This window comes from Lipophrys pholis, assembly GCF_963383615.2.
Source record: "Lipophrys pholis genome assembly, chromosome: 16".
NCBI classification, from domain to species: Eukaryota; Metazoa; Chordata; class Actinopteri; order Blenniiformes; family Blenniidae; genus Lipophrys; species Lipophrys pholis.
Genome location: NC_137634.1, coordinates 18,991,239 through 19,005,016, shown reverse-complemented (window position 1 = coordinate 19,005,016; position 13,778 = coordinate 18,991,239). Strand labels below are relative to the sequence as shown.

The 13,778-nt window shown below is 41.4% G+C and overlaps 2 protein-coding genes across 3 annotated transcripts; both read right to left on the bottom strand.

Annotated features, from left to right (window-relative positions):
• Positions 1-1,049: 1,049 nt before the first annotated feature.
• endou2 (endonuclease, polyU-specific 2) lies at positions 1,050-6,187 on the bottom strand. Its single transcript, XM_080483700.1, has 7 exons — positions 5,826-6,187; positions 4,637-4,802; positions 4,229-4,334; positions 3,408-3,529; positions 2,580-2,692; positions 2,084-2,237; positions 1,050-1,409 (listed from the first exon to the last, which is right to left on the bottom strand). The coding sequence occupies exons 2-7, from the start codon at positions 4,736-4,738 to the stop codon at positions 1,158-1,160; spliced, it is 849 nt and encodes a 282-aa protein (XP_080339826.1). The 5' UTR covers positions 4,739-4,802; positions 5,826-6,187; the 3' UTR covers positions 1,050-1,157.
• A 1,545-nt stretch (positions 6,188-7,732) lies between these two features.
• On the bottom strand, positions 7,733-13,570 carry rnf14 (ring finger protein 14). 2 transcript variants are annotated; one of them, XM_080482795.1, is made up of 9 exons: positions 13,458-13,570; positions 12,538-12,696; positions 11,973-12,103; positions 11,662-11,851; positions 11,063-11,451; positions 10,757-10,985; positions 10,208-10,380; positions 8,991-9,121; positions 7,733-8,903 (listed from the first exon to the last, which is right to left on the bottom strand). In XM_080482795.1, exons 2-9 carry the CDS (start codon positions 12,686-12,688, stop codon positions 8,843-8,845), a joined length of 1,455 nt encoding a protein of 484 aa, XP_080338921.1. In that variant the 5' UTR covers positions 12,689-12,696; positions 13,458-13,570; the 3' UTR covers positions 7,733-8,842. The 2 variants fall into 2 exon arrangements, with proteins under 2 accessions (XP_080338921.1, XP_080338922.1); XM_080482796.1 differs by having other exon boundaries at positions 7,739-8,903; positions 13,020-13,541.
• Between the last annotated feature and the right edge of the window lie 208 nt (positions 13,571-13,778).

Sequence of the window (13,778 nt, the reverse complement as noted above, 5' to 3'; positions counted from 1 at the left end):
CATTTGCTCTGTGAGAGGAGCAGCTCTCCAAATTAGTTGTACATTGTATAGTGATAATAAAGGTTATTCTATTCTACAAAAAGCAGAATTGAAAAGACAAAAGATAAAACAAGTAATGCTTTTTATTTTATTTAGCCTCTATTTAGTCAGGAGAACCACATTGAGATTAATAATCTCAAATTATTGAGATTATAAGTGTGTCCTGAGGAACCGAGGGTCTTGCTCAGGGAGCTCCGGTGCATGTTATTTTTGACTGTGGGGGAAAACGGAGTACCTGGAGGAAACCCCCACACACACGGGGAGAACATGCAAACCCCACACAGAAAGGCCCTGTATTTGAACCCACAACCTTCTTGCTGTGAGGCGAGAATGCTGTCGGCAAGCACGGCGGCCAGCACGGCGGCCAGCACGGCGGCCAGCACGGCGGCCAGCACGGCGGCCAGCACGGCGGCCAGCACGGCGGCCAGCACGGCGGCCAGCACGGCGGCCAGCACGGCGGCCAGCACGGCGGCCAGCAGTTTCAACTTCCAGTTGAAAGAATAATACAGCCAACTTTTAGCTTTTGTTCACAATACATGCATACCTGTAGCTTTTCTGTTTGACATATTTTATGAGACCTTGATCTTGCTTCTTGCAACTTGTAGATCCTGGTATTTGGAGGTGCCCATGTCTGATCAATGCTTCATTGACCCTTCACCACCATAACCTGTAAAGGCCACCAGCAATACCCGCTGGTTTCATCCTACTTACCACCTTGACCTTGACCTTTTGTTTATAAGATGAAAACATCATAAACTTTGAAAGCATTGAAATGTCTCTTGTTTTTAATACTGCTCAGTTATAAACACATACAAATTGTGCAGGGAATTATACAACCAATGAAGAAATAGAAATGTTTTTTTTGTTCTTTTGAACTTACAGAACATAAATCCAATTTTCAGAGACTGTATATGTGGCTGCAATCATCTTGCTTTTCTTTGAAATAATCTCTGCACATCAATCATTCACATATACTCTAAAACACACAAATGAAACACAAACACTGATTTGGGTCTTGAAAGGTTTTATTGTATCTTTATCTAAAATAAAAAGACATCAACAATACCCGTGACACTTTGTATGTGAGCTCAAGTGTTGATAATCTCTACATGATTTCTTTAAGGTTTCCGGTACTTAAGGAGCACAGGGTAGGTGGTGCCTATGTGCTTTTGGTTGTAGTGGTGGCAGACAATCTCCACGTCATAAAAACTGAACTGGACCTTGACGCGCTCGTTGGGCGAAGTGAGGAAACAGAGGGTGTAGAGGGCAAACTCAAACTCGGGACTGACACCGATGAAGATGCTGCCCTTGGGCTTTATCCCATTCTTCCAGCTGAACTGTAGTGCCAGGATGTGCTTGTTCTCATCAGGCTGTGGTGAGAAAAGAAAAACAAGGAAAGACGAAGGAAAAGAAACAAGTCAGGTTGTTTGGCAAAAGCAGCTCATGACATGTGCTTAGTATGATGACAACAAACACCTCTGAGAAATGCAAGAACAGAAAATAAAATCAAGACGGAATTCATTGTTTAGTAATAGTATAGAATAAGAGAAATACATTTAAGAGTTCACAGGCCTTGAACTCAACCTAAAATAAGATCGGGTTAACATAAGTAGCTCTGAGTCACAAGTATTATTTGCTCAAGCCAAGAACATAGAAGACAGAGAGATGATGAACAAGACTGAACTTGGTCACGGCAGGATGTCACTTTCCACACGAGTGTGCAAGAGAGAGGCACGCATAAGGCTGTGAAGACTGTGAGTTGGTCGGGAAAACACATCGCAAGAGAGAAAGATGACAAATCTATTCTCCAGACTGATCCACAAAGGTCAAAGGTCGTTTTATTTCTAACTTTATTGTCTACTCGGAGAAACCAGCTTGAAGCCACCAGAAACAGACATTAGTGTAACTTTAAAAAAAAACACACACAGGCAATAAATATAGAAAATATGGGTATTCTCAGTGCATATCATCAGACATTTCACATCGATGGTGAAAATGTATTCTTGTACCCCTTTGGTTCACTTGGGTTGAATCACAATCATACCTGAGGGGAATTTGCATTGACGCTGTAGCCTTTGTAATCGATGTGTCCCAGCTTCTCTTGTAGGTACAGCTGGATCCAGTTGTGGAAGCCGATGACAGTCCGGCCTCCTCTGGTCTCTCCGACAAATACGTGTTCAAACCCCGATGAGTCTGGCCTGGAAGGGGATGGAAAATACAGCATGATATCCCAAAGTACTTTTGTCAATGGACTGCAATGCTGACTCCAGCTCCTTTGAGCAAAGGATTCAATCTTATATAATCAATGTTATATAATTATCATACCAAAAAGATCATTAGTCTTTTCATTTTAGCATAAGTAGAACTTTAAAACCTGCCAATTTCTAAGTGCAAAATTGACAATGATACAGTTACTGTAAAGGACTGATTTTGTCCTGACCATGCTGCCACTGAACAGAGAGTTTCTCATAGTGAAATAGTAAATATCTGCATTTCGAGATTCATGTGGCAGAGTTTTATTTGAGGCTGTTGAAACTCACTTGCTGGAGCCTCTTCTGGCATAAAGTTCAAACCAGATCCTGTACAGCTGTTCCTTGAATGCTGTCTTATCCGCAGGGGAAAGTTGCTTCTCTACCAGGTATTTGTGGGCTAGCTACACACAAAGAATATATTTGCATTAGACGTTCACACTGATGAGTTTGCACAGCCTGACTGAAATATCTTGTCAACGCCCGGATGGGCCACCTTCAATTATCTTCTTTTATCCTTGTTACTCATTAGAGCCTTCAACTTGAACCCTACCAGTAAATAAAAATCAAATCTGAATTCCCAGACAGAGATTTTTTATTAACCTTTTATCTATCGCCCTCGTGTGGTCACAGTTATACTTCATACTCTACTTTGGCTGACATCCATGGTAATGTTCCTTAGGTCAGCTGCACTTATTCAAATCAAATAAACATATTTTGGCCATGTACTGTATACATTTTAAAACAATTATATTGTATAGGCGCTGAATTTAATCCATCTGGTACATTTTCATTTAGTCTGCAGCTGCACTAAACCTTATCTTATTATTTTTGATTGGTCTCCTGGTTTCCATTAAATTCACCCAGATGTTGCCTGCTGCCCATGACAAAGCATAATGATTATGAGAATATCATGGATTTAAGAATATAATGAACAGAATTAAAGACGAGGATTCAAAAATGAAGTTAATGATGTGAAAGGAGGAGAAAGGCGTCAAAAACATGTCGGTCTGCGACTCTACAGGCCGGGATGGACAGCAGCAGTTTAAGTGTTTATCATGACTCCGTTTGTGGAGAAAGGGCACGGCTTTTTGTTTTTCCTACTGCCTCCTATGGTACCTTCATGGTGGGAGTCTGAATGATGGAGTCCAAGAATTTGTGGTTCTCCGCCACCTCTTCGGGAGTTACGATTTCTGGCTCACCAGTGTCACTCACATAGTTATCCAGCAGGGAGATAAAGGCTGCAGGAGCAAACACAGACAACCAAAAGAGATTTTCAGCATGGCACAATATTATGTAATATTGGGGGATGTTCAATTCCTGATATGTGGATATGATTGCAATCAGATTTTATCCTGTAATAAATGAATATTGAAACAGAGTCCTCTAACACAGAGACTATTATGTCCAAGTGATCAAAAAATATCAAGGTTGCTTTTTTTACACTGTGAACCCTGAGTAAACACCACGCACTGTATTATATAACTCGGCTGTGCAGCCCTGTGCACTCTGCTCTTTGCTCTTACATGGAACACAATATAAGTCAGTCAGAACATCACAGGACAAACACAGACTGTTTCAGCAGTCATCATACAGAGGAGGACTGACATGAGAAGGGAGCGTTCGTAGAGGAGCATCGTTCCCCATCCACCACGCTGGACTCTGCGTGCTCCGTGATTACACAACGCGCCACTGCTCGTCATAAGGGGATTATGAGGAGATGGCAAGGCTCTGCTTTGACGGCGAGGCGACAAGTAAAATACTATCAAACTGGCAAAACTGTGCCAGTGAGTGCACGAAGAGACCACGTCGACTCTTCTATTCCTGACGGTGCCGTTGTATAAGAGGCAGAAACACACTGCTGCTTCAGTAATCGAGCTGTCGGCTGCAGCATCCTACAACAATGCCACTAAACGCCCAAGCTGGATAAAACAGCTTACCTAAAAATGTCTCCTTTTTGAATATGTTTTCATCAACAAATGTGAAGAGAGGATATCCTGCTCCGTCGTTGTTGTCATTGATGGCCATGCTGTCTCCAGCTTTGCCCTGCATCAGAAAGAGAAGCCTTCAAAATCTTTGTACATTCATTCATTTCTCATATGTTTTCATGTGGTGCCACAGTGTGAAATAAACCATGTGTGTGAGGACAGAAACAAATATAATTCAGTCTGTTTTCCCCTGAGAATTAAAATGTTTCTTCAATAGTAATAAGCCCTTTGTTTTGTGCTATGAAGAGTTTGTGTTTAAAGATCAGCTTCAAAGTACAAATACGATGACCCTGTGTCAAGGGATGATGAGGAAGAGGAGCGGCTTTAGGTTTCATGTGTGTGTGTGTGTTTGTGGTGCACCTGGAGGGAAATCCTGTAGTCTTTTCCTGGTTTGAGTCTGTTGGTGTCATTGTCCCATAGCTCCTGCACCATGGCCGACAGCTCTCTGTCACTTTCAATCATCGTGGAACTGCTCGGTTGGGTTTCTGCTCCCGCGATGGATCCGCAGTGGTTGGATGGAGAGTTTCTGACAGGAGAACCAACAGTTCATCTCGCTTTCTGCCGCACGGCGGGTTGTTTGACACCCTTAAACGACTCAGATTAAAAATGACTAAATAACACACCACATTCTAACTTTCGGAAGCAAAGACAGGCTTTCTTTAGGCAGCAAAGCAGCAGATAGTTTAAGAAGTCAGTGTTACACACTGATAAAGTCATGGTTCGTTTATTATGCTTAAAAGTTCACTGTAAAAAAAAGTACGTTTGAGCCATTTTCAAGTTTCAGTATTTCAAGATCATTTTAAATGTTTTAATTGTTTGAAACTAAGCAGTGTCTGATTGGAAACCAAGCACATATTTTGGACTGAGTGACGCGTTAATAAACTTTTAACAGACGAACGTTGATTAAATCATCATGAATAATATTAATTTGGAAAATTCTGTCTTTCGCGAGAAGAGGGAGTAAATAAAGGTATTAACTGAATTCTTAAACCCTGCGTTATTAAGGTATTTAGATGATTTAGATGAGTAAGTTATTATGCCTCATGATCTATTATGAGTGGATTAAAAAAAAGGTCAAATAAATTGATATATTATTTTGATCAGTTATTTAAATCTGTAAGCTTTTATTCATTTGTATTTCACTTTTAATCAGAAAACATTTTCTCACAGACACAACATGTGTATTTATTAATTTATTCATTGACATTTCACAGATAATAGTCATTCTTTAAAAAAAAACCAACCCAATAGACCCATATTCACCAATATGAAGAAATATATTTGAAAACTTGAATGTCACTAAATAAAAAATCCTAAAACAAAGAAACTGGCCACAGAATCAGGAAACTGTCCTTACGCCATCGGTAATGACGTGACTGTGAGTCCGTTATTGTTCTCGGTATTGTGAAAAAAAGATTTACCTCCCCCCCACTGGGTAAAACCATGCCTTACCACAGATCACAGATTTACACCAGACAAACCTTCAGCAGCATCACCCAAGCCCAACTGGACGTTTCCCCATCGGGGAGCCACAACTAAATCCACTGACCTTTTCCAAGTGTGCTCCTGCCTGAACGGCTGGACCAAGAGAAAGTGGCGGTGGGTTGGAGAGTCAGTGAGGCTTCGCCGTGCTGGTCAGGTGCTGCACGTGTTTCTGAGAGCAGGTGTCTTTACGGGCAAAGTCACCGTCCAGCCGGTGCGTGTGGAGAAAGGCAGGCAGAAGTTGGGGGGCCGAACAGAGAGCACGGGGCCGGGGATGGGACAGGACGGGACAGGAGAGAGGGGCCATTTTAAAGGGTTATCCCCCGTCAGCAAGTCTGGCCAAAGGGATTACCCTCATGTTGTCGTCTCTTTTCAATCTCGGGCTGAAACGTGAGCTCTTTGTTCCTTTAGTGTTTCATTGTTTCCCTCTCTGTCACAAGCACAACCTCTGGATTAAAGGGTAAATATGGGTCAGATTTCAGGTAACAAGAAGTTGAGTGCCGAGAGTTAACGTTAAACCCCCACACACAACAAAAACAACCAACAAAACAGAAAATACTCCGTCTCTATGGGAGCCAGGTTTTGTTATCTTCTTTGAAATAATCTCTCTGGTGTATGTCTGGACAAATGTGTGTGTGTGTGGGGGGGGGGGACTTCTGAATAAAACAAAAGAGAAATACAGCTTCTTATTGAAAGTGAGATCACATTTATCAGAAACGATGACATAAAAATAAAAGGCCGGACAAGTAGATACAAAATGTTAGTTTTGTACATTTTTGTTAAAGTGTTATTTACTTTATTAGTCTAGAAAGGCACCAGGATACTCTGGAAATGTAGAGGTACCAAAGAAGCGTTTGTTATTGGCCACATTGCATTCTTGTCATTGTGTAGCCCACGTGCTACTTACACAAACCTAGAACCCTGATCCCTTCTAGTACGACCATTTAAAAACAAGATCTTATTAACAGAAACCTAATAAAGGGAGAAAACTGCATAGTTGTGCTATTAAAAGAAGTTATGGCTTGAGGTTGAAATTGTGTAAAACCTGCACTTTGGTTGGCTCTCTGTTCCACACCAACCATCTATCTGAAAAACGTTTAAGCCCTCAAAAAAAACTTGACTGCCAAATACTAAATATTACACATTTAGCAACGAGAGTGTGTACTTACAGACTGACGCTATAAGTACTATGGTGTGTGACATCTTCACATTTGTCACTTTCCTTCAAATATAATCTGTCTGGAGGCACAAAACATGTTAAGAATAGAACCAAAATACTTGTAGAACACGATAGGTATAGTCTTTTAAAGCAGTTTATAAGTATGTTTAACTTTTTAAAATGATAACAGCTTATAAAGTTGGATGGCTTTGGGATACAAACACGTTATCGTCAGTTGCCTTTGTGATGTTTCAGAACTACTTTTTATTTTGGGCTGTTTCACACTTTTTTTTTTGCCATTTTCTTAGCTGTTTCAGCTGTTTTGTATCTTTTAGATATTTTAAATGTTTATCATGTTTTGCTTGCCCCCACCGCCCAATATTTAATTTTTTTTTTACATTTCTACTACTTTAAGCTTTTTTTGTGTATTTTGTCCATTTTAACTGTTTTACTTCTTTTTTGCTCAATATCTTTAACCACTTCCATTATTTTGAATGTCACAACAATCAAAATTGCAGTATCGCAAAAATATTTGAAACATTTGGTAATATTTTAGTTTGCCTCGTAGCGAGACTGTGCCCGGTTCGAGTCTGGGGGGGGGGGGGGGTTCCATGTTCTCTTTATGTGTGGACAGAGAAAGTGTATTTTATCAAACCAGAGGCTGTAATTATCACACACACTTTTAATATGCAGAAACGACTGACGTTCATTATCTTTTTTCTTTTTCTTTGAGAAGCAGCTGCAGGTATGTGAATCTAAACACTTTCGCTTGCATTGAATTTCTGAAGCTCAGATCGAATGACGTGAACAGACACAATGTTGGGAGTCCATGTTTTATTTTGAAAACGGTGACTGCAGAACATGACAGACGGGATGCAACGATGAGGAAAAGTGAATCCTTGTGTGAATCATGACTGAACATGAGATCTTTTTGCCAAACCTGAGCCAGCATTAATCCTGCCAATATTATTAACATCAGTGTAAAAACACATTTAATGTTCTGTTTGACCTACACCTTTTTATCTTTTCAATTAAAAAAATAAATAAAATCATTACACAATCAGATTTTTGATCTTTTGACACCAATTTTTGGCAACTTTAAAAAGTCTGAATGACAACAGATTCAATCTTGCTCAGTATTATTTCCAATTATTTTTTTTAAACCAAGAGTGGATTTATTCCCTGAATGACTTGTCCCTCCAACAGGTAGACAATCCCAGTTTAACACAGTGTCCAAAGACGGTCAAAATCCCCCACTGCATCTTCACTTATTACATTCTGAACCAATAAAATCATTCCCCACAACTGAACGGATCTTATTAACCTCAATCACGTCAAACAGTGAAAATCCAAACATATAGTGTGTATTCTGTGAAAAGCTTTCTCAAACTGCCTGAAGGCGAATCATCTGCAGCTCACCGGGTTTGCCTCCAGGTGCAACGACGCTGCATCTTCGCTCATTTTTGGATTGCATTATAAAAATCTTTTAACTCATTTTGAGTGCCCAAATTAAGAAAAAAAAGAAAGAACGCAAGCCCGTTAGAGCCAATTGACTGTGCGATGATGATGAATTCAGCATAAGTCTTCACTTTGTGTGAGTTTGGGCCAAGGAAACTGAAACCATGCTTACCTTTAACAAAAATAACCCTGCGTGTTCCTCAATATCGCCGGTGGCTTAGTTATGAATACCACCACCTCTCCTCAGACTAAATATCTACCATAATAATATCAAAAGAATATGAATGAACAATACCAGCCAGTGAACATTTTGTTCTCCATGATGCTTGACAAACATTTAATGCATCGACAGTGATGAACATATGTCGGGCTGCAGGCGTAGTGAGAGTCGTAGATGGAAGTCGTGGTGGAGTGAGATAAAGTGCATTCACATGGCGCGAGTAGGAGTGAGACACTGCACTGGCGTGTCAGTCGTCCTCATCACTCCAGAAGGCATCCTCGTCATCAACGTCTACGCCCCGGAAGAGTCTGCAGCGGACGGAAAAACACAAGCGTTCAATCGGCGCACGCAACGGAGCGCGTTAAGCGGCGTGAGGACGGGAACGAGGTACTCACTGGTTGAAGCAGGGCGATTTGGGGTCGTTAAAGTGGCTGTACGGGTTGACCCTGCTGACCACGTTCATGCACAGCCAACAGAAATACTGCTTACAAGAAGAGCAGGTCATCTTGTTACAGCCATCGTCTTTCTACAGTCGTGCAGCGAAAGGGAGAGGGAGAGAGAGAGCGTCGTCAGCTTTACAGAAACCGAAACTGTGCAGTTTAAAAAGCTGGATTTCTTTCTTCTATTAAGAATACGTCGTCACGAAGAAACGTTTAATCATCCTGCAAGTCGGCCACTTCAGTGCTGAGGCACATTAACTCATCTGTTCGAAGCTCACTCAGTGTGTTCCGTTTACTGTGTAGAGTCAAGCCACACCGGGACGCTCGGAGGATCTTTGTAACACCCTCTTCACATCTGTAGAACAGTTCTGCACACTTACATGTCAAGCTTAGAAATCAGTTCGGCGTGGCAGTGGATTCCGCTGATATTTTATCCTGTGCGTCTACGTCTTTAAAATGGTAAGGCGCAAAGATTACTATCTGAGGTGTCTGTTAAGTTTTGTTTAGTTTTTTTTTCTGCCGCCTATTTTGGGCACAGGGCTGGGAGCACATACACAAAAAGCACATGAAATAAAAAGCAGATGTGATTTAAGTGACAATTATATCTTTAACTTTTACTGGTACTTTATCGTCAGGAGCGAGCCGGAGGCACACAAAATTTAATCTGAATTATACATAGTATGAACGTCAGAAACAAGGTTCTACTTTCTTCTTCTGATAACCAATGAAATCAATAATCAGAATGTTGTTTTTTTTAACTTTGCTTGGTGGACGAATAGAAACAGGGCAGCATGTCTGGTTTAAGCCATTGGCTCAAGATTCACACAGACAAGATGTATATATTTTGTAAAACCCATCGAGAAGGTTTTTAGAACAAAATAATTAGAGCACACAAAATCTATATAGCTGGGCTTTTTCTTTTTCTTCAGAATTAAGAGCGTTTTACAGGAGATTGAAACCATTTCTTGAAAAGCAATGCGTGTCAAACAGTGGTTGTATTCTTTTTTTTTTTTTTTTTTCTTTGGGTAAAAGGAATGCGTGTCAAACAGTGGTTGTATTCTATTATTTGTGTCCGACAACCGCATTGATGAAATAAATTCAAATTTTCTTTCCACCCCACAGTCCACTGACCACAGGTACTGGAGACTAAATGTTCAGCTGGAGAAACTAACCTGTATATTGGTTCCACACCGGGGGCATGATTTGCAGTTGTCACTGAGCCATTCTTGACTATAGGACTCCTCCACTGCTTTCTGGATCACTCTCTTCCCAAAACGTTGTTCCATGAACTTCTGAGCCGCAGGTGTAGCTGACAGGTATTCATCTCTCAGGTTACGCAACTCATCTGAGGCACAGGACAGACAACAGGGACGGCACGGGTTTGAGATTGAAAAGTCCAGGTGAGGATTGATGAAATGATGGTTTATTTGAAATCCTTTTCATTTTTATTTTAAATAAACCTGTTCAAATATGTCTGATACTATAATTCCAATAGTATCTAATACATGTTTGGAATATTTCAATCTTTTTTCAGTTTAAAATACACTAACACATTCTCTATTAAAGAATTGTATTAGTTAAGTCTTTTCTGTTAGAAAGATGAAAGATATCAGGATGAAAATATCACTTTTTTTGGATTGTAACAGCACCACCTGAATGAAATTGCTAAATGTGTCATGAAGTTGGTTTTTAGAGATGTCGAGTGTTTCCAATGACGTTACCTGTATTGAGTTTACAGTGGGAGACACCGTGATAGCCCAGTTTGCACAGTGTGCAAAAGGCGTACTGGCAGGCCGAACAAATGCCCATGGTTGTGTCTGGCTCCACCATCACAGGCGTGCCACAAAACTGACGGGGACAATAAACCACGTCAGCCATTAGGTCCAAGGTAGACTGAAGCAGCAAGCGGTCGTACCGGGCAAAAAGCTCTTCATCCACCAGTTCTTTCACCTAAAATCCCCAATGACAATCTTTAGATTAGATATACAAAAACATAGGCGCACACAAACTGCTCCCGGATTTGTTACCTGCAATGGTGTCGCCACGGAGGTACATTTGGGCTCAGGACAATTAAGGCACTGAACGTTGCCGTCCCGTATTTGGATCTGGAAGTATTCAGTCATGCAGCCTTTGCAGTAGACGTGTTGGCACTCCTTGAAGCACAGGCAGTCGGCGCCCAGCTTTTCCACAAAGCAGATTGCGCAGCTGAACACCTTGCCGTCGAAAACCTTCTGCCGCTGCGCCTCGTCGAAGTCCAGGAGCTGAGGTAGGATGTCGGAACGCGGGTCAACCAGCAGGACGGTCCGCGGGTCAAGCTGACACGACGAGGAAGAAAATTGCTTCTCAGATTTCTCTATCTTCAACTCGGTTTTCTTCTCCTCTTCTTTTTCAGAATTAATCTCACATTCTGCCGGCGCTGAACAACAAAACACACTTCAATAAATTCATATTGAATGGAGTTTCATTGAAAGCTCAACATAACAGAGCTTCAATCTAAAGCAATTACCAAAGCTTACAATTTTATTTAAATTGTGCAGGTAGAAATATTTAATAGATGTCAAAACTGAAATAAGAACGGCCATACACCGATAACTTTTTTTTTTAAATTAAATAAAATGTATTGCACCTGTGGCTGCAGGGTCGGTTTTCCTTCGCTCACAACCCATCTTATTGGCTCCCCTCATGATTTCCAGAGGAGACTTGATTCCCAAGAAGTCCACAACCTCCTCTTTGAGAAACTGAATCCATGTGAAAAGAATCACACAGCCCTGGTTTTCCTCCCACAGCTCATCCAAGCGTCGACACAGAGCACTCATCTGAGGAGGGTCAAAGAATCTCGAGTTCAACCCAAAACAAAACATCAAATATCCTCCACAGCATTTGCACTTTGCTGACATATGCCAGCAAGACTTCCTAATGCATTTTTAGCAATCTTACTTGTGCTCTTGTTATCCATTTAGAGCTGAGAGTGAAGGCTGGTGGAGATGTTGATGGATAGTCTGAAGGAATCTCAAAGTTGAGCACCAAGGGAGGTAAGAAGCTGACATTATATTCACTTATTTTCTCTCCTATGAAAACAAAATGGAGAATACATAATTACACATCAATATCAAAGTGCAGTTAAGAGTGACTTACTTTCAGAGATACTGGGGACTTTATCAACATTATGCTAACTTGAGTGAAGCAGGTGTTTGGGGGGGTAGATGCACTTCCTAAATGAAAGATATCAAACTCTTGCTTGAAGAGTTTGAGACATATTCCTGCCCCAACAACCCTAGATCTGATGAATATGTAATCCCCAAGCAGCTCTGAAGGAGCCCCGATCACAACTTACTGACACGAATCGGCATTGTTGGGGCAGTGAAAAGCATAGATGGGCACGTTCGTCTTAAATCGATTGTGCACATTACCTATTAAACACGTGTCATCGTGCAATACGGTAGCAAGTGTCTTCAGTGTGATGAGATGCAAACTCTGTCCTTAGGTCCCCTGTCAGCCATACCTTTGACAGCCACTTTGAAATCTGGAGGAAGCTCCAGGCAGAGGCGGATCTCTCCCCCCTGAGCCGATTGAGCCCGGTTAAACTCATCCTCGTCGTAGATACTTGCTAAAGCAAGTAGCTCATCCTCTTGGGCTTCCTTGTCCTCCGACATTTACATTCCTGCAATGACGACAATCATTACCGCAGCCTGCATGGAGGTGTAGCCAATATAATCAGCTCGTCTGAGAGCGCTGCAACTCATGGCGAGTCGCATTTGTAATCCCACGCAAGCAGCAAGTCAGTAAATTAATGTCGAGGTTCGCAGTTGATCAGGGATCACTTTTAATCTCAGCTAACGTGAGCTAAAATAGCTGTAGCAGAAAAGTTAGCAAGCTAGTAAGCAAAAGTTAAAAATGATGCACCTTGGTGGTGATGCAACATCATGTAACAAGCAGCGGAATGAGTTATAGAAAGTGTTATTTGTTGAAGGCCAGCGAACAAACCTGAAGGGCTTCCAACGTGTCATCAAACTAGCTGTCATTAAGTGACAGCGAGCGGATTTAAACATGAAAACGGTGGCTACGACCGGTGTTTTGGATTAAGTGGTTTCCCTGTTAACTGATGGCCGGCCGCCTTTAGCGTCCGTCGTTGTGGCAAGTAACAGTAGATGTTATGAACCCGAGAGAAATCGTACGGACGCCATTTACCTCATTCACCAAATAGGTTTCCAAGTGCCATAGCTTTTGTGAATCTTATAATATCAGCGGTTATTAGCAACAATGACGGACGCTAAAGGAAGTCGGACACCAGTCAACAGGGGAACCAGTTAATCCGAAACAACGGTCTTACGTGTCCTCTGTATGTGATCACAAAACACTTCAACTTAATTTCTACCACCAAAACATCTACAACAAATGTACAGATTTAGAGAAATGATCTACCTTAACCGACAAGGCGCTACAAATTGCTGCCCTCTGACCAGCTCATGTTATGGGCTGCATTTCTGCGTAGCGCCCCCAACATACTCCTCAATGCATTACAACTTCCGGAGATTGGCTTTACCTGCAAGCGCCACGTCCGGTTGGTCACTTTACTGCCCCCTGCTGGATCAAATCAGTCTGGCGTTTTTCAGCTCGATGGCCAGGAAGTGCAGAACACTACTCACTTCTGAAGACACAACTGAATCCCAAAAACACCAAATTAGAAAAAACACAAAATAGCGAAAACACTACCAATTAAAAAAAAAAACACTAACAAATTGA

Excerpts from the sequence above, each read along its gene's own strand:
- rnf14 (XM_080482795.1), bottom strand. The coding sequence starts at position 12,688 with ATGTCGGAGGACAAGGAAGCCCAAGAGGATGAGCTACTTGCTTTAGCA. Across the intron at positions 11,452-11,661 it reads AACCGACCCTGCAGCCACAG|CGCCGGCAGAATGTGAGATT; the intron begins GTGCAATACATT and ends TTTGTTGTTCAG. Across the intron at positions 10,381-10,756 it reads CCACTGTAAACTCAATACAG|ATGAGTTGCGTAACCTGAGA; the intron begins GTAACGTCATTG and ends CCTGTGCCTCAG.
- endou2 (XM_080483700.1), bottom strand. The coding sequence starts at position 4,738 with ATGATTGAAAGTGACAGAGAGCTGTCGGCCATGGTGCAGGAGCTATGG. Across the intron at positions 4,335-4,636 it reads ACTACAGGATTTCCCTCCAG|GGCAAAGCTGGAGACAGCAT; the intron begins GTGCACCACAAA and ends TTTCTGATGCAG. Across the intron at positions 2,238-2,579 it reads GCCAGAAGAGGCTCCAGCAA|GCCAGACTCATCGGGGTTTG; the intron begins GTGAGTTTCAAC and ends ATCCCCTTCCAG.